The sequence below is a fragment of the Nomascus leucogenys genome, chromosome 13 (genome assembly GCF_006542625.1).
Source record: "Nomascus leucogenys isolate Asia chromosome 13, Asia_NLE_v1, whole genome shotgun sequence".
Lineage (NCBI taxonomy): Eukaryota > Metazoa > Chordata > Mammalia > Primates > Hylobatidae > Nomascus > Nomascus leucogenys.
Window position 1 is genome coordinate 105006277 of NC_044393.1, and position 24622 is coordinate 105030898.

Consider the following 24622-nt stretch of genomic DNA (forward strand, 5'->3'; position numbering starts at 1 on the left):
AATGAATTCAGTGTCCCAAAACCTCTTTACAAGGGAAAGGAATTTCAAGACTTGACAGTATGTGTGTGGTACACAAGTGTGTATACAACATTTACATATTTTTTGTAAAATGTATTTATGCATTTTTTTATAAATAAAAAAACTTTATCTTTAAAATATAAAAATATTATGATTTTCAAAATTAAGCAAGCATTTACTAAAAGTATAGCCCCTATAACACTTCCTCAGTATTTTCCCTAAATGAATCACGACAAGGAAGACAAATACACAATTATAATGATTTAATAAGTATTCCTAGTGAGATAGAAACAAAAGGGAACATGAGAAATGCAAAGAAAGGACTTTAATTCTTTGTCCTTGAAGAAGCAAGGCAAGGTTCAAAGCTATGTAGACAGTGGAGTTGATATTTGAGCTAGGACGTAGGAGGCTGCTAGGTAGCTGGAGCAGGTAAGAGGCCTTGGAGGGAAAGAGACAGTCCTGGAGACAGAATGCATAGAGCCTATTCAGAGCACAGCAAGTTCGCTCATGAGCTAGAGTGACAGTAAACACAGGGACAGCTAGAGGAAAACTGAGTGTGGACCAGGCTGTGAAAGGCTTTGTAACATGTAAGTAGCTTACACTTGAGTTCATAAGCAGTGAGGATCCATGAAAATAAGTGACAAATTTCCTAGGTGCAGCTAAGAAATCATTTTTATATAATTAAATATTTGACAAAATAGAGACCAAAGAAAGCGACAAATCATTAGAATTACAATCAACTGAAAATCATTTAAAAACTAATATATAGTGTTTCTAAGATGAAAGGTAAAGTATGGTTCAATTAATTGAGACACAATATGCAGACAAATTTTCAGAAATATAACCATTTTGTAAATTAAAGCATACATGTAAATTTTGAAACATAATAGAGGTACTTTTTGATATTAGGCAATGGACACCTAAAATACCTGTAAATATTTGTAAATTTTGTCCTAAAATTTGCTAGAGGAGTTTTTACTTATGCGCCTATAGTTAGTATGTTAAAAGCAAAACCAAATTTGGTTTCCAAAGATTGGAAATTTAACCAAAGTTCTATTAAAAAAAAAAACTTAATAGGCCGAGTACGGTGGCTCACGCCTGTAATCCCAGCACTCTGGGAGGCCGAGGTGGGCGGATCACGAGGTCAGGAGATCAAGACCATCCTGGCTAACACAGTGAAACCCCATCTCTACTAAAAATACAAAAAAATTAGCTGGGCAAGGTGGCGGGTGCCTGTAGTCCCAGCTACTCGGGAGGCTGAGGCAGGAGAAAGGTGTGAACCCAGGGGGCGGAGCCTGCAGTTAGCCGAGATCGCACCACTGCACTCCAGCCTGGGCAACAGAGCAAGACTCTGTCTCAAAAAAAAAAAAAAAAAAAAAAAAAAACTTAATAAAACAACAATTTGAGTGATAAACATACAAAACCTATTCTTCTATTTCTAAATGCTAGCTCACAATATAAAAGATGATCAAATGTAAACACATTTATTTAATAAACAAAATGATTTATAATTAAATACTTACTGTTGGTTTCACTAGCAACTGACCCATCACTGTGAACATACGAGAAAGGCCAACTGGTGTACACACTGTAGAAATAAGATCACCAAAAGACAGAAAGCGACATTATAGAGCTTGGAGAAAGAGACAAACAACTAGACCGTAAAAATAAGGGAAATTCAAAGATTATCATTTTAAGAACATTCTTCTCTCCAACTGAGATTCTCAGTGTTTTGTCAGAGGACTCTTCACCATCATCAATAAAGAAGCTAGAGGGGCCATGTGAGGAGGATAGGTGTAATTAGTTACGAAAGATATGTGACAACAAAAAAAGGCTTAGAATAATATTCAAGATTCTAGCAGTTGAATAATAATAAATACTTGTGCTTAAAATAAAGAAAAATGAGCAAAGAACAGGTTAAATTTCAAGAATTAATAGGACTGAGAAACAAACAAGAATATCTAAAGGTGACAACCATAGTCTTAAGTCCTTTAAACTACGTTTATCTACTTATCCCTGAGATAGGCTGTGATGCTTCAAGTAAAACAAAACAAACTTTTAAAAAACCACAAACTTATCATACATAATTCTACCATTTCCATTTAAAAGTAGAATCTAGCATTATGACAGGTATGGGGGTGAGTGTGTATGGCATGTGTGTATGAGTGTGCATATGGTTTGTGTGTCAGTGTATGTAAGTATGACTGTATATGAGTGTGTGAGGAAGTGTGCGAATGAGAGTGTGTGTGTGTGCGCCTGTCCGTCTGTCTCACTCTACAACCCGGTAGAAGAGGCTTTCCTTAGAGAACAATAAAAGCATCTTATTATTTCAAAGTTTCCATTTATCAAAATTTATTTTGAATAAAAATAGTTAGGGCGAACTCAAAAAAATCTCCAAATAGTTAAGAAATCTCATCAGAAAACTTCCCTGAATTTTCCAGAATAAGGAGAACTCCATTTTTCTCTTAATATTAAGTCTGAAAAATACTTACAGAGAAGTAACAAACATCCCATCAATGATATACAGGAATATAAATAGGGTAGATAGAACTCCCAGAGATCTATTAAAAAAAGTAAATATATTTCAATAAATCCAAAATACTACACATTAAGATACAGTCAGTCTATCTTACGATAAGATAGAGGCTGACTATACCTCATGTAAACATTGTAATTGCCTATTTGAGTTTATTAAGCCATATAATTCCTAATTGTAGTACAATAAAAAGATCTAATATAGAAAACCAAGAAGTAACCCTTTAGCAAACCCTGTTTGGAGGGAGAAAAAATGTCTCCATGGAATTTGAAGAACAGAAACCAATTAACAACAACAACAACAAAAAATCTGAAAAGCTGCTTACTTGTTCTTCACATATAAAAGAAATAAAACTTCATTTTTAGATAAAGATATCTAAAGATTTCTTAATTCTGTAAATTAACATCAAACATCTTTGTTAACTACACAAAGATTTAAATGTTTTCAAAATTGGGCCGGGCGCGGTGGCTCACGCTTGTAATCCCAGCACTTTGGGAGGCCGAGGCGGGCGGATCATGAGGTCAGGAGATCAAGACCACGGTGAAACCCCGTCTCTACTAAAAATACAAAAAAAAAAAAATTAGCCGGGCGTGGTGGCAGGCGCCTGTAGTCCCAGCTACTCGGAGAGGCTGAGGCAGGAGAATGGGGTGAACCCGGGAGGCGGAGCTTGCAGTGAGCCGAGATTGCGCCACTGCACTCCAGCCTGGGCGACAGAGCGAGACTCCGTCTCAAAAAAAAACAAACAAACAATAAATGTTTTCAAAATTGAGTGTGTAATTATATCCCAAACTATAGTTTCCAGTAAGGAAACTGGTTAAAACAAGGAAATGCATACCATATAAAGATTCCATGCTTGCGGCATCATTGTCAATGAGTGCTGAAGCTACCCACACTATCCCAAGGATGAGTAACGCAAGAAGAAGAAGCATGACCAGAGTCTCTAAAATGCGGGCTCGGATTCCCTGAAAAAACAGAGTAGAAATGTAATTTTAGTATTTTACTTCATTTCATGAACAATAAGGTTTCTGCCTATATGAAAGCATAAAATAATCCCTTGGAAGGAGAGGAAATTTATATTTATTAACAGGAAAAAAACACTAAGTACTTACGGTTTACAATGTTTAGACTGACTTTTCAAAATTATGGAAAACATTATTAAGCTTGGATAAAACAAAAAAACTTCATAAAAAACATCTGCAGAGCCATTTTTAACAATTACTTTCCTAACACTTTCCACTAACAAAGCAGATTAATGAATTTCTATCCGTGATTCTAATCAAGGGAACAGAAGGCTAATTATGGCACAGAGCCAAACAGTTCAGTGAGCACTGAACTTGGTGCGCCACAATGCTCCGAGCTGCTGGAGAGCGCCGGCTCTCTCTAGCACGGACTCTGGTGCTCCTCACAGCCTCCGGAGCCCTCTACTGTGCCGCTGAAGAACTGTCCATTGTAATCCAGCATTATAAACTATAGAGATACTGCTTTTACCAAGTCTATATGATGCTTTTCTTCGCATTATATAGAATTTTCATTAACCATGAGACAAGAATATAATAATATAATCATTATGCACAACTTTGTTTTAAATGTAAAACAAATTCTGCCTTCAGGACCAAACTAAAGGCCAGACTTTTAAAACTTAAAAACTGCAGGATAAGACCAAAAAAGAAACCGCTTTTACTCCCCAAAAAATAACCCAATGATTGAATCTGCACCTATAAGTTAAAGAATCATATTGATATTTTGTACTGCAATGCACTAACCTACAATTATCTAAACCAACAAAATTATAAATACATCCATATTTCTCAATAAATTATGTAATCTCATTCCACATTTAACATAAAAATATGAGTTATAAAATTCCAAAACATAAACTTATTTCACTTTTGTCCTAAGGATTACTTTCTAGTTTCTGAATTGCAGGAATAGGATGCACTAAAATCACGGCACCCAAGTTCTTCAAATTCAATAGAAAATGTCCTAAAAGCATGGAGAAGTATACCTAGCCCTAAATGATGACCTCTGAGGTGAAGTGACTTTTTCTTACTAGTCCTTCAACAATATCGCAGACTTACCACAAGGCTGCATTTGGCAAGTTTAAAATACTTCCTCAAATCTGAGAGTCAGCTCACCTTAAGTGTTCATAGCACGGGAGGCCAGTGAACCAGAATGGATTAGGCTTGTATTTTAACACATGAGATCTCATAGTAAGCAGCTATTAGTCACAGGAGATGAAATGTGAATAGTTTACAAAACACACTAAAACAAAACACACTACTGCTTTGCTGAAGAGTTCTTTGAACTTCCACTTCACAACTTTCAAACTATTTAAGATGCTGATATGGTTTGCCTGTGTCCCCACCCAAATATCATCTCGAATTGTAATTCCCATAATCCCCATGTGTGTGGGAAGGACCCAGTGGGAGGTAATTGAATCGTAGGGGTGGTTTCCCCCATGCTGTTCTCATGATATTGAGTGAGTTCTCATGAGATCTGATGGTTTTATAAGCGTCTGGCATGTCCCCCGCTGGCACTTATTCTCTCTCCTGCCACCCTGTGAAGAGGTGCCTTCTGCCATGATTGTAAGTTTCCTGAGGCTTCCCCAGCCATGTGGAACTGAGAGTGAATTAAACCTCTTTTCTTTATAAATTACCCAGTCTCAGGTATTTCTTCATAGCAGTGTGAGACAGAAAACAGACTAATACAGACACCAAAACATAATCTACCACCTTTAACAATGACTTCTCTCTTCCTTTCTTCCTCCTCCCCTCGTTTTCTCTCTTTCTAAAATCCTTTTTATTACACTTAAATATTTTGTGGAAAGTCTATCAATAAACAGACAAAAGGAGATAAAATTATATCTTGCACGTTTATGCAGATTTATTCTAGCGTTTGTGTTACACTCAATCCTGTCTTTCCCTGCCTCCAACCAGCCCCTAAGAAATATATGAACTAAAGAGTAGGGCTCCCAAAACAAGTAACACATGCATTATACCTGTAATATACATGAGCTAAACAGTGTAACAGTGTCAGAAGTGTTACAATTATATGAACTACACAGTGCTAGCTCCTTGGAACCATTTAAAACCCACTGTCCAAAAGAAGTTGTAATTGTTATGTTAAATAATTATGACACTGTAACAATAATTTTTAGGATGATAATCAATGTTGGGAAATCAATCACCATAAAATTTACAGACTTCCTCTGATATTCTGGTAAGAACTATTTCTTAGTAATTAAACTTGTTTTCTTCAGGTATGTGCCTGTGTGCTGAGAGACAATGCTCCACGGCTCTCTCACATTTCTGTGCATCTCACAAGCAGAGGCAGGGACAGACCGTATTTGGAACTGTCTTCTTAAGGTTGTACAGCAGATGGCCTTGGGATTTAGAGATAGTATATCTCTGAAGCAAAGGACAGGTTTGTTTACTGTCTGGTAGCACAATGTTCACCTCCAAGCAAAGGTTAGACAGAGTTGCTTGCAGCCCTATATAAATATGGTGGGTTCCCTAGCTGTGATACAGGCCCATTGTGGGGCTTGGGGTCAAGGGGACTGGCATCAAAAGGAAGCTTGTGTACTCGGTTATGTGCTGTGCATAACCAAGTCCTTTGTCTCTGACCCAGACATCTCAGGTTTACAAATAGCATCCATGAAACTCGGAGACTGACTTGTTGGTTTGCAAGCAGAATAAAATCTCAGACTCCTCACAGTTCTTGACGGTTTTTGGTGACAAGGATAGGGGGCTAATAGATGGCTTTCTGGAAAAGAAAGAGGAGGGGCCCATGAAGATTGGCTTATGAGAAGACTCCTGGGATCTATTAATAGTAGTGAGTGTGCTCACCCAAGTGGTGGGCAAGCAGGAGGAGCAGGCACCCCAAGCAGTCCTAGCTGCTGGCAACAGTCTGCAGGCTGAGGTAGGTAGTGAGGCTGAGCCCACTGCTGGCTAGGTTGTCACTCCCTCTCCTCTGAGCGAAGTAGGAAGGAATGTCATCATGATGGTGTTAACAGCGAACCCTGCAACACCAGGTAAAAGGTCCTGTGGGTACAGCTGCTCAGACAAGGAGTCCCAAAGCTAAACAAACAGTGTCAGGAATGAGGCTGTAGACCTATGCCTAAACTGATGTCATCACAAATTTGGTTGAGCCATAAGTAGCCGCTAGCTGCTCAAAATGAAAGGCGCCTTGCTTAACCGTGTGGGCCATTTGCTTTTGCCACGCTCATTCAACTGTCCTTCCCCAACTCTGACCTCAAATGCTTAGGAAAAAAGATGATGGGGTAAAGTGGGGGTCTCCCTGTCCTTCAAGGGTGTAAAAGCCGTACAGACCCCCCTGAGCATGCAGGGGAACTTCCAGAAGGAGAGGGACTCAAACTCATGGCTCTGCTAAGTACAGGAGCCCACGTCACTATCCTACCTGGTCTTTCACAAAGGACTGTGAGGTGACTGCACGGAATTGTTGGTGAACAATGACAATTTTTTTCTAAATAAAGAGAAAAATAAATAATGATATATATAAACTAAACTGCAGTGCCAAAAAATATTTTTGAAAGAGAAGTCATTTAATAATAATTTTTTACTCTTATATATTAAGAAGTAGACATTTAGATGAGAAAAAAAGAGTTAAGGAAAAAATTTCATTTTAAATAGGGGTCATTCAAAATAATAATATTTCACTTTTCACTGACAGTAGAGAAATTAAAGTTAAATAATGCTACTAAAAACTTAAGGTTACCACTAATCTTACTAGTATCAAAATAATAAAACTAGTAACAGTAATAGTAACTAGTATCAAAAGTAATATTACTAAGATACTAGAAAATAGAACAAAAATGTAATCGTTAATATAGTAAAAAAGAGAAAACCAAGTTTAGCAAAATATTAACATAACAAAATATATAAAATACGAAAACAGTAAACGATAAAAACCAAATATATCTACTATAACTATATATGCAAATTAGGTAAAAAAAACACAACTGTCTAAGACCAATCAAAATGAAAGTGATACTAAAAAATAAAAGTGAAAATGATTAAAAAATTATTGTTTAATTTTTTAAAAATGTACAGCAGTCTGGTTTAAATACAGAAGAATGCAAAACAAAAAACATTAAATGGGATAAAGTAGGACATTTTATATTGATGAAATTTACTATCCACTATATTATTATGTTCTATTTCTTTAGATTAACTGGTGAGTACATAGGGCTTCATTGTTATTATTCTTTATACAGTATTTAAATAAATAGAAAACCAGGCTGGGCACAGTGGCTCACGCCTGTAATCCCAGCACTTTGGGAGGCCAAGGCAGGTGGATCACTTGAGGTCAGGAGTTCAAGACCAGCATGGTGAAAGCCTGTCTCTACTAAAAACACAAAGATTAGCTGGGCGTGGTGGTGGGCATCTGTAATCCCAGCTACTTGGGAGGCTGAGGCAGGAGAATCACTTGAACCTGGGAGGTGGAGGTTGCGCTGCAGTGAGCCAAGACTGCACCACTACACTCCAGCCTGGGTAACAGAGCGAGACTCGGTCTCAAAAAAAACAAAAAAGTAAATAAATAAATAAAACAGAAAACCTTTATTCATTATATCTAGCATGTTTATGCAAATTTGATAATAAGAAATTCATTTAGAATTTTAAAAATAAAAAATTCCTAAGTATGCATCCACTGTGATGGGCTGCCACTACTCAGTGAATACCATCAGCTTCTGATGCAGCCAAAGGTCAGAGAGCCCAGCCTTGATATCAGGAGGGCTCAGGGGATTACTGGCTTCAGCAGTAGATTAGGAAATAGGGTTTCCCCCAGAGGTATCTGCCACTTTTTCACATGAAACCTTGATGCCAAGTAGCGCCAGGCAGGTTGAGCTCTAGGAGAGACCATTTTTATTTGGCTAGGAGGCCTGTTAAGCCTCTTCCATTTTACTGGACATGGAATCTAAGTTGTTCCACCCCAGAAGAGGAATGCCAGGCTAGAGAGTCATATGGCCCCACAGGTTGGGCAATCCATTTCAACAAGAGCTGAGCAGCAGATTCACAGCTGTCCTTTCTCAGGACCGCTCAGAGGCAGTGGTAGGCAGGAGAGGCACCTGCTATTTTAGGGAATGGCCTCTTGGAGTACTTGTGAGCTATTAAGTCTCTCACAAAAACTGGGATATTAGCTTCTCCTCCTGGGGCCCTATACTGTTTATATTGGGCCAAAGGGAGGGCACAGTCCCTGAGGCCAAGCTTGCATAGTATGATCATGTAAAACACGAATACCAATTTAATATAGAGTCAGCAATGCAAGCTACACCACAAACGGAAGAAGCCCAAAGACCCTACTCAAAAAGTCACCTGATGCCAGGCTCAGTAGCTCACACCTGTAATCCCAGTGCTTTAGGAAGCTAAGGCACCACTCATTTCAGGACTGAGACTCCTTGACTCAGCAGCCACACCCATAATGCCTTCTGACTGGAGCTGGGGGCTTACTGCCCTGGTGTCATTCCTTCCTCTTACAACAGGAGAGGAGTGAGCGACAGCCAAAGCACCATTCAGACTCAATACAGGTAGGAGTAATGTAATTACCAGGGGCCCTTCCTCCTCCACCTCCCTCTCACCACTGAGTTGAGCACATCCACCACCAGATCTGAAGAGTCTTTTCATATCATTAAACCTGGAATGCAAGGTCCTTGTTCTTCCTCTGTACCATCCAATCTCATTGCCAAAACTGTCAGGTCTAGGGTGTGGTTCTATCCTTACAAATTAGTAAGTGAGCCTGTCGCTGTTACATGGATGCTGGCAGGAGACACAAGACTCCTGGATCAGAAGCAAAGGATTGTATTACTCCAGTACAGCAAGCGGCATGAGTGTCAGCATGTCATTTCCCCTGCTCCCAAGTCTTATGGATGGATGTTGCACATGCGACGGATCCGTGCAGCAGCTAAAGAACAGTGAGCATGGGGAATCCACTGTTTTCATGGCAGGCAGTAATAAGCCAGGCTGCTCTGTGGCCCAAAGGGAGCCATCACTTCATCCCTCAAGTTTGCTCAGAAGAAACACAACCCTAACAAATGGTCCAGGTAAAGAGCAGTCAAAACCTCACAGTCTTGGCACACTCAGAAAGAAAACGCACAAATACTTAGGGCCCATGCAGACTGCCTCTCCTGACACACCTCTCTATCAGTCTGTGACTGCCCAAGAATGAAAAAATATTAACAATGATACACAGAATCTGAAAAATAATAACAAGGTTGATTTAATAAACCTAAAGTAATCCCTTATAGGGAATATACCTCTATTTCAATCATTAAAGGAAAATTTACAAAAATGAATTTGAAATTAAACTACAAAAAGTATGTCTATCTTTTTTTTTAAGATGAGCTCTCACTGTGTTTCCCAGGCTGGTCTCTAACTCCTAGGCTCAAGTGATCCTCCCATCTCAGCCCCCTGAGTAGCTGGGATTACAAGTGTGCACCACCCTGCCCAACAAAATATATCAAATCCTAAACCTCATCAGAACTACTGCATTAACAACAGAGAATAAGTCAAAATATCTGAATACAAAAAATTAACAACAAAGCTTAAATTAAAATACACTAATGCAATCATAGGCCATCTAAAAAGTAACAAAACAAGAATACTTTATAAAAACATAAAGTGTAGAAAATCTGTATTCAGATGCTCAAATAAATGAATTTTATTATGAAAGAAAAAATAAAAATAAAGCACTCAACTCAAGAATTTGTAAAAGGAACAACAAAATAAATCCTAGCAAATCACAATACAGGAAGAAATAGGCCAGGCACAATGGCTCATGCTTGTAATCCTAGTACTTTTAAAGGGGGAGGCAGGAGGATCATTTGAGCCCAAAAGTTCAAGACCAGCTTGGGCAACATAGCAAGACCTTATCTCTAACAAAAATTTTAAAATGAGATGGGCATGGCAGCACGCACCTGTAGTCCCAGCTACTTGGGAGGCTGAAGTGGCAAGATCACTTGAGCCCAGGCGTTTGAGGTTACAGTGAGCTATGATCGCACTAGTGCAGTCTAACCTGGGCAACACAGTGAAATCCTGTCTCAGAAACAAATAAAACAAAATACAACAGGAAATATAAATAAGTATAATAAAAAAGAGCAAAAAAGTAGGAAAAAATAAATCAAAGAATTCAGAATTCAAAAGAATTCTGATAAATGTCTGGCTAGAAAAATCAAGAAAATAAAGTAGCAAAAACACATTAGAAATAAGAAAAAAATGCAATCAAGACATAAGATTTTAAAAAGAATACCAAGTATAATTGTCAATAAATGGGAAAACAAATGACTTGAGGAACTAGAAAAACAAGAGCAAACCAACCCCAAAGCTAGCAGAAGACAAGAAATAACCAAAATCAGAGCTGATCTGAATGAAATAGAGACACAAAAAACCATATGAAAGATCAATGAAACCAGGAGTTGATTCTTTGAAAGAACAAATAAGGTAGATAGACTGCTAGCTAGACTAATAAAGATAAAAAGAAGATCCAAATAATCACAATCAGAAATGACAAAGAGGGTATTACCACTGACCCCACAGAAATACAAAAAACCATCGGGGACTATTATGAACACTTCCATGCACACAAACTAGAAAACTTACAAGAAATGGATAAACATACAAACATTCCGGGAAACATACAACCTCCCAAGACTGAACCAGGAAGAAATTCAAACCCTGAACAGATGAATGATGAGTTCTGAAACTGAGTCTGTAATAAAAAGCCAACTGACTAGAAAATGCTCAGGATCAGACAAATTCATGACCGAATCCTATTAAATATTTAAAGAACAGTTGGTACCATTCCTACTGAAACTATTCCAAACATTTAAAAATGAAGGATACCTCCCTAACTCATTCTATGAGGCCAGCATCATTCTGATACCAAAACCTGGCTAAGACACAAAAAGAAAAAGAAAACTTCACACCAATATTCTTGATAAACATAGATGCAAAATCCTCCACAAAATACTAGCAAACCAAATCCAGCAGCACATCAAAAAGCTAATCCACCATGATCAAGTAGGCTTTATCCCTGGGATGGAAGGTTGGTTCAACACACTCAAATCAATAAATGTGATTCATCAAATAAACAAAACTAAAAACAGAAACCACATGATCAGCTGGGTGTGGTGGCTCATGCCTGTAATCCCAGCACTTTGGGAGGCTGAGGCAGGTGGATCACGAGGTCAGGGGTTCAAGACCAGCCTGACCAACATGGTGAAACCCCGTCTCTACTAAAAACACAAAAATTAGCCAGGCATGGTAGCGCATGCCTGTAATCCCAGCTACTCAGGAGGCTGAGGCAGGAGAATCACTTGAACCCAGGAGGCAGAGGTTGCAGTGAGCCAAGATCACACCACTGCTTTCCAGCCTGGGTGACAGAGCAAGACTCCGTCTCGAAAAGAAAACCACATGATCATCTCAACAGATGCAGAAAAAGCTTTCTATAAAATTCAACATCCCTTCATGTTAAAAACTCTCAACAAACTAGGCTTTGAAGGAACATATCTGAAAATAATAAGAGCCATCTTTGACAAACCCATAGCCAACATCATACGGAACAGGCAAAAGCTGGAAGCATAGCCCCTTGAGAACCATAACAAGACAAGGATGCCCATTCTCACCACTCCTGTTCAGCATATTACTGGGAAGTCCTGGCCAGAGCAATCTGGCAAGAGAAAGAAATAAAAGGCTGGGTGTGGTGGCTCACACCAGTAATCCCAACACTTTGGGAGGCCGAGCTGGGTGGATCATCTGAGGTCAGGCATTTGAGACCAGCCTGACCACCATAGTGAAACCCTGCATCTACTAAAAATAAAAAAATTAGCTGGGCGCGGTGGCAGGCACCTGTAGTCCCAACTACTAGGGAGACTGAGGCAGGAGAATAGCTTGAACCCGGGAAGCAGAGGTTGTGCCACTGCACTCCGGCCTGGGCGACAAAAAACGAAAAGAGAAGAGAGGAGAGGAGGGGAGTGGAGGGGAAGGGAGGGGAGAGGAGAGGTATTCATATAGGAAGAGAGGAAGTCAAATTATCTCTGCAGACGATATAATTTTATACCTAGAAAACCCCATAGTCTCTGCCCAAAAGCTGCTGGATCTAATAAACAATGCCAGCAAAGTTTCAGGATATAAAATCCATGTACAAAAATCAGTAGCACTTCTGTACACCAATAACATCCAAGAATGGCCACAAAAAATAAAATAAAATAAAATAAAATAAAATAAAATAAAAACCTAGAAATACAGCTAGTCAGAGAGGTGAAAGGTCTCTACAACAAGAATTACAAAATGCTGCTCAAGGAAATCAGAGATGACACAAACAAATGCAAAAACATTCCACATTCATGGATAGGAAGAATCATTGCTAAAATGGCCATACTGCCCAAAGCAATTTACAGATTCAATGCTATTCCTATCAAACTACCAACGACATTCTTCACAGAATTAAAAAAAACTACTCTGAAATTCATCCTAAGCAAGAAGAACAAAGCTGGAGGCATCACACTACCCAACTTCAAACTATACTACAAGGCTACAGTAACTAAAAGAGCATGGTACTGGTATAAAAACAGACACATAGATCAATAGAACACATAGATCAATAGAGGGCCCAGAAATAAAGCCACACACCTACAACCATCTGATCGTCAACAAAGTCGACAAAAACAAGCAAAGGGGAAAGGACTCCCTCTTCAATAAATGGTGCTGGGATAACTAGCTAGCCATATGCAGAAGACTGAAACTGGATCCCTTCCTTACACCATATACAAAAATCGATTCAAGATGGATTAAAGACTTAAATGTAAAACCTAAAACCATTAAAAACCCTGGAAAAAAATACCTAGGAAATACCATTCTAGACAGAGGCCCTGGCAAAGATTTCATAATGAAGACACCAAAAGTAACTAAAACAGAAAGAAAAATTGACAAATGGGACCTAATTAAACTAAACAGCTTCTGCAAAGCAAGAAACAAGCAAACAAACCAACCAACCTACAATAGAGTAAACAACAAGCTAAAGAATGGGAGAAAATATTTGCAAACGATGCATCTGACAAAGGTCTAATGTCCAGAATCTATAAGGAACTTAAACACATTAATAAGCAAAAAACAACCACACTAAAAAGTGGGCAAAGAACAGGAAGAGACACTTTTCAAAAAAAGAAATACATGTGGCCAAGAAGCACATGAAAAAAAATGCAACAACACTAATCATTAGAGAAATGCAAATCAAAACCACAATGAGACACCACCTCATACCAGTCAGAATGGCTATTACTAAAAAGTCAAAAAAACAACAGAGGCTGGTGAGGCTGCAGAGAAAAGGGAATCTTCATATACTGCTGGTGGGAATATAAATTAGTTCAGCCATGTGGAAAGCAGTGTGGCAACTTCTCAAAGAACTTAAAACAGAACTACCATTTGATCCAGCAATCCCATTATTGGGTATATACTTAAAGGAATGTAAATAATTCTAACATAAAGATATATGCACTCATATGTTCACTGCAGCACTATTCACAATAGCAAAGGTATGGAATAACCTAAATGCTCATCAAGGGCAGACTGAATAAAGAAAATGTGGTACATATACACCATGGAATACTATGCAGCCATAAAAACAAATGAGATAGGCTGGGTGCAATAACTCGTGCCTGTAATCCCAGCACTTTGGGAGGCTGAGGTGGACAGATCATCTGAGGTCAGGAGTTCAAGACCAGCCTGGCCAACATGGTGAAACCTCGTCTCTACTAAAAATACACAAATTAGCCGGGCATGGTGGCGGGCACCTGTAGTCCTAGCTACTCGGGAGGCTGAGGCAGGAGAATCACTTGAACCTGGGAGGTGGAGTCTGCAGTGAGCCGAGGTCAAGCCACTGCAATCCAGCCTGGGCAACAAAGCGAGACTATATCTCAAAAAATAAAAATAAAAAATGAAGATCTTCTTAAACAATTTTACCAAATCTTTTAAAATATCACACATGCACACGTACATTTGCAAACTAAACAACCTCCACCTCTAATTGTAAAAAAAAGATGAATGAATTATTATACTTCCAGAGCGTAAGACATTATATCTTAAATCATGGGGAATGTTCATAATATAATCTTACTGCATGCACAGTATGACCTATTTTTAAAAATACATTTAGAAAAAAAATGTGAACATGTATAATTAACAGTCTTATCTCTAGAATTACAATTATAGGGAATAATTCTTCCATTATACTTTATGCTCTTCTGTTTTTTTTCTGAATTTTTTAGAGTGGGTGTGTATGACTTATGTAATAAGAGTACAAACTAATGTTGTTTTTAATTTTTAATTTTTTCTTAGGAAGTAACTTCCAAGAGACCAGAACCCAAAAAAGCTTTTAAAAATACATCTGATTTCAGTTTATGAGACATACTAAGCTGGTTAAGAGCCCCAATGCCAGAAGTAAATTTCTTGGGTCCAAATCCTGTTTCCACTACTGTATAACCTTGGGCAAATTACTAAACTTTGCTGTGCCTCAGTTTCCTCCCATGTGAAATGAGGATATGAATAGCACCCCTACCTTATAGGGTTGTTATAAAGATCGAACGAGTATTATATATATATGAGTTATATATATTATATATGTAAATTATATATATATATTATATATATATGCGCTTAGGACAATATCTGGTTCTTAGTAAACACAATGTAATGGTTCACTATAATGACTCAAATTATTACCTTTGTCTCTGAAATTTCCAAGGCTTGGGAGTTCACATATCATTTGTGTTTCTAAATTAAATTTATGCCACCTTCTAATGCCATCCTATCACTCTCTTCCCAACTTTGTTCCCTACCATCTACAAACCTATAAGAAGCAGTCCCATCTTTCTCGATGATGTGAGCACCTGGTTCACAAGTACTTCTTTTTTTTTTTTTTTTTTTTGAGACGGAGTCTCGCTCTGTCGCCCAGGCTGGAGTGCAGTGGCGCAATCTCGGCTCACTGCAAGCTCCGCCTCCCGGGTTCACGCCATTCTCCTGCCTCAGCCTCCGAGTAGCTGGGACTACAGGCGCCCGCCACCACGCCCGGCTTATTTTTTGTATTTTTTAGTAGAGACAGAGTTTCACCGTGGTCTCGATCTCCTGACCTTGTGATCCGCCCACCTCGGCCTCCCAAAGTGCTGGGATTACAAGCGTGAGCCACTGCGCCCGGCCACAAGTACTTCTTATCACATCCCCTGCCCTTGTAAGTAACATCCTAGCTCATCACCTCAGTTCCAATGAGCTTCATGCCCATTCTACTATAGCCACCCACACATGCATTAATCCTATTCCACCATCTCTCAGGCTCACTTCTAAGAACTCCAACTTTGAAACTGCCCTCTTAGTCCACAATTTCCTATCTTTTCTTGTCCCCTCAGTGCCCCAGCCTAGCTCTGCCTCCACATCCTCAGAACCTTCACTTCCTTGTTCCCTCCTAATCCTTCCAATCAGTCTTCTCTTTCCCTGGCCTCAACCCCACGGTTCACTAGTGAATTTTAATGATGAGCCAGTATCAACAATATTCTAGAGCTCCTTGAACCTTTGGCTTCCACCAGACCAGCTTCAACAATCCTCTGGCACCTACTCCTTGATTCCCAGCCCTGTCAAAAAAAAGTTTGTATTATACAATCATGAGAAAGTTTTACTACTATATTCCAAAGTGGGCCTTCAGTGCTACTTGGCAATCTTTATACTGATTTCTGCCTGACTTTAGCAATTTTCACAACTTTTTTTTTTTTTTGGTTTTGAGACGGAGTCTCGCTCTGTCGCCCAGGCTGGAGTGCAGTGGCGCGATCTCGGCTCACTGCAAGCTCCGCCTCCTGGGTTCACACCATTCTCCCGCCTCAGCCTCCTGAGTAGCTGGGACAACAGGCACCCGCCACCACACCCGGCTAATATTATCTTTGTATTTTTAGTAGAGATGGGGTTTCACCGTGTTAACCAGGATGGTCTCGATCTCCTGACCTCATGATCCGCCTACCTCGGCCTCCCAAAGTGCTGGGATTACAGGCGTGAATCACTGCACCTGGCCTTTCACAACATTTTAAAAAATGTTTTCCTTTCTTTTTTATCTATAATCTCATCCTCTACTTCCTTCCAACTACAACTGACTTTCCTCTACCTCAGTAGGACACAGCTGAGTGGGGTCTATGAGTCCCTCATCTTCCCTCCCCTACACCTTAGCTTCTGTTTCCATTTCTATTTCTTTCATTCTATAAAAGAAAATACCTTGAATCCCTTTTCTCCTGTGGCCCAATCTCAGATGTTCATCTTCTCACATGTCATATCAGTAATTCTCAAATGTCAACCTGCATCATAATTACCAAGGGGCTTGCCAATTCCTGAGCATCAACCCCAAAGTGGTAACTCAGTTGATTCTGATGAAGACGGTTCACAGATATATTGCTCTGATTTTACCTAAGTGATCTTGCCTCTTCCAATAGCCAACAACTCTGAAGTTTGTATCTTTAGTCCAAATCTTACAGCTGTGGCCAAGAACCATATACACCAACTGCCATCTTTCATTAAACATCTCATCGGTACCTTAAACTTAATTCTAAGACCAAACTTATCATTTTATTCTCTATCTCTGCTCCTCCTTCAATATCACATACCTGAATATGTGACACCATTACCCACTTTGTTGTTTATGCCAGATACTTTGGAAACACCCTTGTCACCTACCTTTCCTGCTGAACCCCATACCCTACCCCCACCATACACCCTGAACCTCGGTCCAGTCAAACACCAAGTGCTTCTGATTCTACTTTGTAATTACAACTCAAATTCATCCCTTCTTTTCCTACTGCCACCATACCCATCCAAGACGATGATTTTTCTATTATAGATACACAAATAATAACAAGAACTGTCTGAAATACATACTCACATGTTTAAGCAGTCAATTCAGAAACATTTAGCCAAAAGAACTCTCTCTAGTCAAATCATATAAATTGTTCAAAAAGTTATTTCAAATTAGTCAATATTTCTTTTGAAAGTCAGTAAATAACTCACAAAAAGAAATCTGCTCATTTCTAGTTATCGATCTATATTAAAAGAGTAAATCAACAATACTAATAGAAAAGGCTTCCACGGTACAAGCCATCAAAATTATTTAATATGATTATGCTTGTCCTATGAAATATTGAGGATAACTGATATAGTAAGAAAGAGCTGTTATTCTGACTTGATCCACTAGAAGGCTAGGATAGTTAAGTTTTCTCTTTTGTTAATTGTATTTTCTTTCTGTGATTAAATGAGACAAAACCTGTCCAACTTAAAATCAATTAAATACCACATGCATGAGCTTTAGATGAACATTTAAAAAAGATAAGTATGTTCATTGAATGCAATGTGGCAAATTTTTTAACTTCAAAAACTTTGAGCTAGAGAGAAGAGAGATGATGGGACTATAAATAGTCAGAAATTTCATGTTAATTCAGCTTCCACTAGCAAATATACAAGTCCTAAAAATCTATAAGCTGTGATCACTATCTTTCTTGAGATCATAAAAATATTACCAAGCTTCAAGAACACAGCCTTTATGGCATGCCATGTGAGAGATTTTTAGACTTTTGGATGCCATTCTGACTGCAAAGTAATGAAAAGCATTGTGAGCACTTTTATCACCACCATTAATCACCAGCAGCACAGCATATAAGCAAAAAACATGCCGACTACTCATTTTTCCATTAAGGGTCAGAATCAGGAGCTAGAAAGCCCCAAGGGGAAGCTTCCTATCAACTCCATTCTTGCATATACTGGAGCTAAAAGATGTACCAGATGTCAGAGTAACTTATTAAAATGCCCTTCAAACAACAAAGTGGCAAAACACTGTAAACAAGGAAGAAGGTCTCCATTGTTCCTCTCAGTGAAAAAAGTCTCCTGAATACAAGATCACAGGACTATAAGAACTTCTATTTATTATCAATAACTGTACTTCCTTCACCTAGTTTTGAATGCTTAGATTATGTCATATATCACCAGGATTTCATGAACTTCACAATATTTTTGTTTCCCAGTATGAACATTTATCCTGCCATCCCCCACAAAAAAACCCGTAAGTTTAAGTTACTTTAGCGAAACTCCTTCCTTCTGATTGAAATTGCAGTATAATAAGCACTCAGTGTATTAGAAACACCACTGAAATTAAGTACTTTTCTGCCAATGAAACATGAGTTGTTGAGTAAGCTATAGAATTAATCACGTTAATTTCATACCAGCATTTTTTGAAATTACAACCTCAATATTATAAAACGTTAAATTAGATGAAATAGATTAGTAAAGACTAAACACTTGTAGACACATAGATTTCTTTTAGATTTAAATGGGAACTAAATGGATAGTCTACTACACTCAAATGGTTATGATATAATTGCTTCTTGGAATTTTTGTGCTGGTCAATTATACATTTAATTCACATCAATGAAGTGAAAATTACAATGTACTTACAAAAGCTCTATGGAGAAGCTGTCATGTTTCTATGGTGATGAGCATTTAAACAAGGTTTTGCCTGGACATCTTGCCCTCCTGTAAGGGATGTAAAAACCACTTCATACACTATGTCTCTACCCATTAGGAAGCCTGGGAAAATTTCTACATTCACAGAACATTTAAAATAAATATCAAGCTATTGTTTTCACTTAACAAAAAGGGTCTCTCAGTAACATTAAAATAAGGTTTGCTCAGCATGGCATCAAGATTGCACCAAACATATACACAGTCATCGGGGGAAGATCGGCAGAAGCACTAATAAAGAACAGAAAATAAAAGCAGGTATTAATTATTTTATTTTAAGCCATGAAAAAACTACAAACAAGCATCTCTAGAGAGTGTCAAACATTTCTCCCTTTGCTCCCAAGTAATCATTAAGAGTATACACAAAAAAGCTTTGGTCTCACGTCAAAGAAAACGGCTTTGTGAAAAGCTTTGTTAAGCTCTATAGTAAAACAGTGAAATGTTTTTTAATATTAATATGCTATGCAGTCTATTTTATATACAAATATACTTAATGTGGTCTATACAAGATAAAAAAATTAAAACTATAAGATGCTCAAGCTGTTAAAGCCAGACAAAAAGAAAGTGCTTGGGGTAAGTTAAAATAAAAACACTAGTATTGCTAGTTCATTGAATTAAGATCTCCATTGCATTAAAATTTATAGGCAGAAATTTCCCATGATATTAGACAAATAAAAATCCTCCAGATTACAAATAAATTAAGTTTTCAATATGTAAATGAAAGAACTGAATTATAAAAAGACTATGGTTACTAGATATCAAAATTTTTAAACATAATTCTGAATTTGGGAAAAAATTTTTCTTAGTACACCAAATCACATCAAATAATTCATTGGTTCACTAGTAAGGCTCTTTTCTTCTATTTTTGTACTAATAATTCTTCAGTTTGAAATTCATAGAAAAGAAGAAATGATAACTGACACTTGCAGAGCTCCTACTAGTTGCTTTATACGTGCTTACTGAATCTTTGCAATATATTAAAAGGTAAATTTGATTACACATAACAAAGTTCACACTCAAAAGAGTGAAATAATTTGCCTGCATGCCAGAATCCACTTTCAATTCAGGTCTGTCAGCCCTCAGGGCCCTGTGCTTTCCACCCCTACCCTTCACCCCCACCTCCCCGGTGACAGAAATAAGTCACAAAAGACAACACCACATGGAAATGAGGAAGTGGGGTAGAATGCTTAAAACAAACAAGACAAACCTATGATTTTAGTAAAGGACCTAAAAGCTTCTTTTACTGGAACGTTAATTTTCAGTTCCATAAAAGCAAGCTCATAAGGTCAAATGCTCAGTCTTGTAAGAAACCTGTAATGCAGTAGAACATCTTAGCCAATATCCACTTTCATTTCATGAAACACTCAGGCACAAACTCCAACAAAGATACAACAAAAGAAAGATCATTAGGGTTATTACTTATTATATTATTACATTGAAACATAAAAGATATTAAGGTTTAAAATATAATAAAAAGCAATGCCACATGACAATTTAGGTAATAACATCATATTGCTTATGTGGCAAACAATACTTTACACAAAAAGCACTAGAAATTCCAAAACACCACAGAAGATCCTTTATGACAGTGAACAAAATAGGAAAGATGTACATGAAAGCTTCCAGCTGCCTGCTCTCACTCCAGACTAGTCCCCCATGAGCCCCTCTGCGCCCTTCTCTCCCAGGTTTCCACATTTCCTGCATCTCTCAATAAATAATAGCTACTTTGGGTGGGCAGATATGAGTGCAGATGCATACATACATATTATTTTATTAATATATTTATATGTTTTTCCATTGAAAATCAGCAAGTTGGCATTTGGTTTTATGTATCAGCCTCTGTTTAGCTAATCATCAAGGGATAAATCACCCTTTTCCCTTTCTATTTTAAAATAAAAGTTTACTATTTAGCTTTACATGTCTATTAAATACCCATGGATATACTACCCAACTAGAACAAACATTACCATGACCATCCTCCCAACCAAGTTAACCTTCTGCACCAACCTACCCACAGGTAACCACAAAACACTGCCATGTTTATCATCTATTTGCGTTCTTTAAAATTGTGGTAAAATATGCAAAACATAAAATTCACCATCTTAACCATTTTTAAGTGTACAGTTCAGTGGCATTACTACCTTCACACTGTTATGGTACCATCACCACCATCTACCTCCAGAATTCTTTTCATATTCACCAACAGAAACTCTGTACCCATTAAACAATAACTTGCCCCCCAATACACAGCCCCTGGCAACCACGATGCTACTTTCTGTTTCTACAAATTTGACAATGCTATAGGTATCTCATTTAAGGAGAATCATATAGAATTTGTCCCTTTGTGATTGGACTGTTTAACTTAGCAAAGTTCATCCACATTGTAGCATGTGTCATAATTTCCTTCTTTAGGGCTGAATAATACTTCATTGTATGGATATACCACGTGTGGTTTACTCATTATTCATCATACACAGCTGGACTGCTTCCACCCTTTAGGTATTGTGAATAATGCTGCTATGAACATGGGTGTACATGTATGTGTTGGAGTTCCTGCCTTCAATTCTTTTGGATGTATATCCAGAAGTGGAATTGCTGGATCAGATGGTAATTCTATTTTTAATTTTTTAAGAAATCGCTATAGTTTTCCACACCAGCTCTTCCATTTTACATTCCCACCAACAATGCACAATATTTCCAATTCCTCCACATCCTTACCAATGCTTGCTGTTTTCTGGGTTTTGCTAGTAGTCATCCTACTAGGAGGTATGAAGTGGTATCTCATTGTAGTTTTGTTTGTTTGTTTTTGAAACAGGGTCTCACTTTGTCATCCAGGCTGGAGTGCAGTGGTACAATCTCGGCTTCTTGCAACCTCCACCTCCCAGGTTCAAGCGATTCTCCTGCCTCAGCTACCCAAGTAGCTGGGATTACAGGCACATGCCATCATGCCCAGCTAATTTTTGTATTTTTACTAGAGACAGGGTTTTGCCATATTGACCGGGCTGGTCTCAAACTCTTGGCCTCAAGTGATCCTCCTGCCTCAGCTTCCCAAAATGGAGGGATTACAGGAATGAGCCACTGGGCCTAGCCTCATTGTAGTTTTGATCTGCATTTCCCTAGTGATTAGTGATGTTAATCATCTTTTCACGTGCTTATTGGCCATTTGTATATCTTCTTTGGATAGACTTTGGATGTCTATTCAGTTTCTTTGCCTATTTTGTAATATTTGATAGAGGAAGTTTCATCACCTAGTTCTTCAAAACTGCTCTGGCTATTCTTGGCTTTCTGCACTTCCATTAAATTTTTACTACCTGCTTGTCACATTCTATAAGAAAACTTTGCAGAATTTTTACTGGAATTGCAAAAACTCTAAAAATTATGAACACAGAATATCCATCAATTTATTTAGGTTTTCTTTAACATCTTCATTTTTTTGAGACAGGGTCTTCCTTTATCACCAAAAGTGAAGTACAGTGGTACAATCATGGCTCACTGCAGCTTCGAACTCCTGGGCTCAAGCAATCCTCCCACCTTAGCCTCCCGAGAAGCTGGGACTACAGGCATGCGCCAACTAGGCTCAGTTAATTTTTTTTATTTTGTATTTTGTAGAGACGGGGCCTCGCTATGTTGCCCAGGCTAGTCTCGAACTCCTGGCCTCCTGCGATTCTCCCATGTCAGCCTCCCAAAGTGCTGGGATTATAGGCATGAGCCACTGTGCCCAGCCGACATCTTTCAATAAGATTTTTTGTTTCCATTATTGTTTCCATAAAGGCTTTAAATATCATTTGTTAGACTTCAACATACCTTAGGCTATCTTGCTATTATAATTGATTTTCAGTTTGTTGCTGGTATTGATTTTTTTAATATATTAATCCTGTACCCAGTGTCCTTGTTAAATTTTTTTATTTGAATAATCTATTTTTAAATTCAGTTAAGCTTGACTTTCTAGTTTTATTTACCACTATGCAGTTTCATTAGGACATGTGCAGGTAGTGCATGAAAACATTCCTATCCCTTCTAGACACTGCTCTTACCCATAACAGGAAAGAAAGAAGACAGCTCCTTCAATGGTGTAAGAGATCAGGCCATGTCAGCTCATCAACTTCATCATCAAAGTGTATGTGTAGAATCTGCTTCAGAAATGAAAGTCTTTTTTGTCAGGTAATATCTTCGTAATTATCACTCTTCTTGTTGTATTTTGTTTACTTTTGTTATTTTGGGTTTTTTTGTGTGTTGTTTGTTTGTTTTCTACAGCATTACACTACAATACTAGCTTGCTTCTAAAAGTGGTAACCAGCTCTGCATGGTGTAGAATGACTCAGCAGCATGCATTTCTGGCAATACTGAGGACTAGATATCCTTAAGTTTTTCTATTAAAGAAAATCCCCTAGATAATATATTAAAAGTCTCCTTGAAATCTTTTTTGTCTACTAACTCTTTGAGTAATACATTGAGTTTGGGGCCTCTCATGGTGTTGGCTTTTCTCAAATGTTTGTTCGTCTTTGAATTCTCTGTTCATCTCCGTATTTAAGAACTCTTGTCCTGTTTGTTCTCCCTATCATCTCCTGCCTCTGATGATACTGAATTTAGTGAATAGATCTAGAGAGTGGACAGAGGCAGGCAGGACTAATTCTGGGGGCTGTCTTGCATGTTGGTGGACCTTTATGAGCATTAACATGAACTCTCACATCACCAGTACCCACGTTCACTACTTCAGCCCAAAGCAAATGCTACCACTGCCTGCTGACTGCAGCTCCCTTCTCAGCACCCTGCTTCTGTCTGTCCCTTATGTCCTTCAGTAGCAGAGCCACATGGTTTTAATTCTCTTAAAGCCAGGTCAAAGGAGAACTTGAGGAGCACAGACAATCAAAAATCCTAAAATCAATTTGCGAAACTGCATAATATCCTATGGGAAAATAAAATGAAATGTTAGGGTTATCTTTTATACGAGGGAAGTCAATTGTGTCTCTATTAGATAAAATTCATTTGCATTGCTCTCTACTTCCTCCAAGGTAACTCTAACTCTACACAGATGTAAAAGGGCCTAGGCAGTGGAAAGTCAGTCAAAGGCACATACCCCTCCAGGACCTGATAATCCCCAGAATCTACCATACAATGCCCAGGACTCCATTAACAGACACCTGCATCTCTTTTGCCCATCCAGGACTCCCACTAACAGACACCTGCATCTCTTTTGCCCAGTTCCAAGTCTTGGACAATTTTTCCCGGCACCAGAAAAATATATGTACACAAGATGAACTGTTAAAGAAAGAAGGACATAAAATATAAGTAGACACTAAGTAAAACAATAATCCAAGTACAAATGTTGACAGGTACTTTGGAATGATACAAAATATGATTTGGGGCCGGGCACGGTGATGTACGCCTGTAATCCCAGCTACTTGGGAGGCTGAGGCAGGAGAATCACTTGAGCCCAGGAGGCAGAGGCTACAGTGAGCCAAGATTGCACCACTGTACTCCAGCCTGGATGACAGAGCAAGACTCTGTCTCAAAAAAC

The 24622-nt window shown here is 38.3% G+C and overlaps 1 protein-coding gene across 8 annotated transcripts in view; it reads right to left on the reverse strand.

Annotated features, from left to right (window-relative positions):
* LMBR1 (limb development membrane protein 1) overlaps window positions 1-24622 on the reverse strand; it is a 208738-nt gene that overhangs the window by 77996 nt on the left and 106120 nt on the right. For 6 of the 8 annotated variants that reach the window (XM_030826305.1, XM_030826303.1, XM_030826302.1 and 3 more), the window contains 3 exons: window positions 3390-3516; window positions 2511-2579; window positions 1542-1606 (listed from right to left, as the gene is read on the reverse strand). In XM_030826305.1, coding sequence (XP_030682165.1) covers window positions 1542-1606; window positions 2511-2579; window positions 3390-3516 — 261 coding nt within the window. Of the gene's footprint in view, window positions 1-1541; window positions 1607-2510; window positions 2580-3389; window positions 3517-19038; window positions 19117-24622 lie in introns of all 8 variants that reach the window. The other 2 variants (XM_030826307.1, XM_030826306.1) reach the window with 1 other exon arrangement.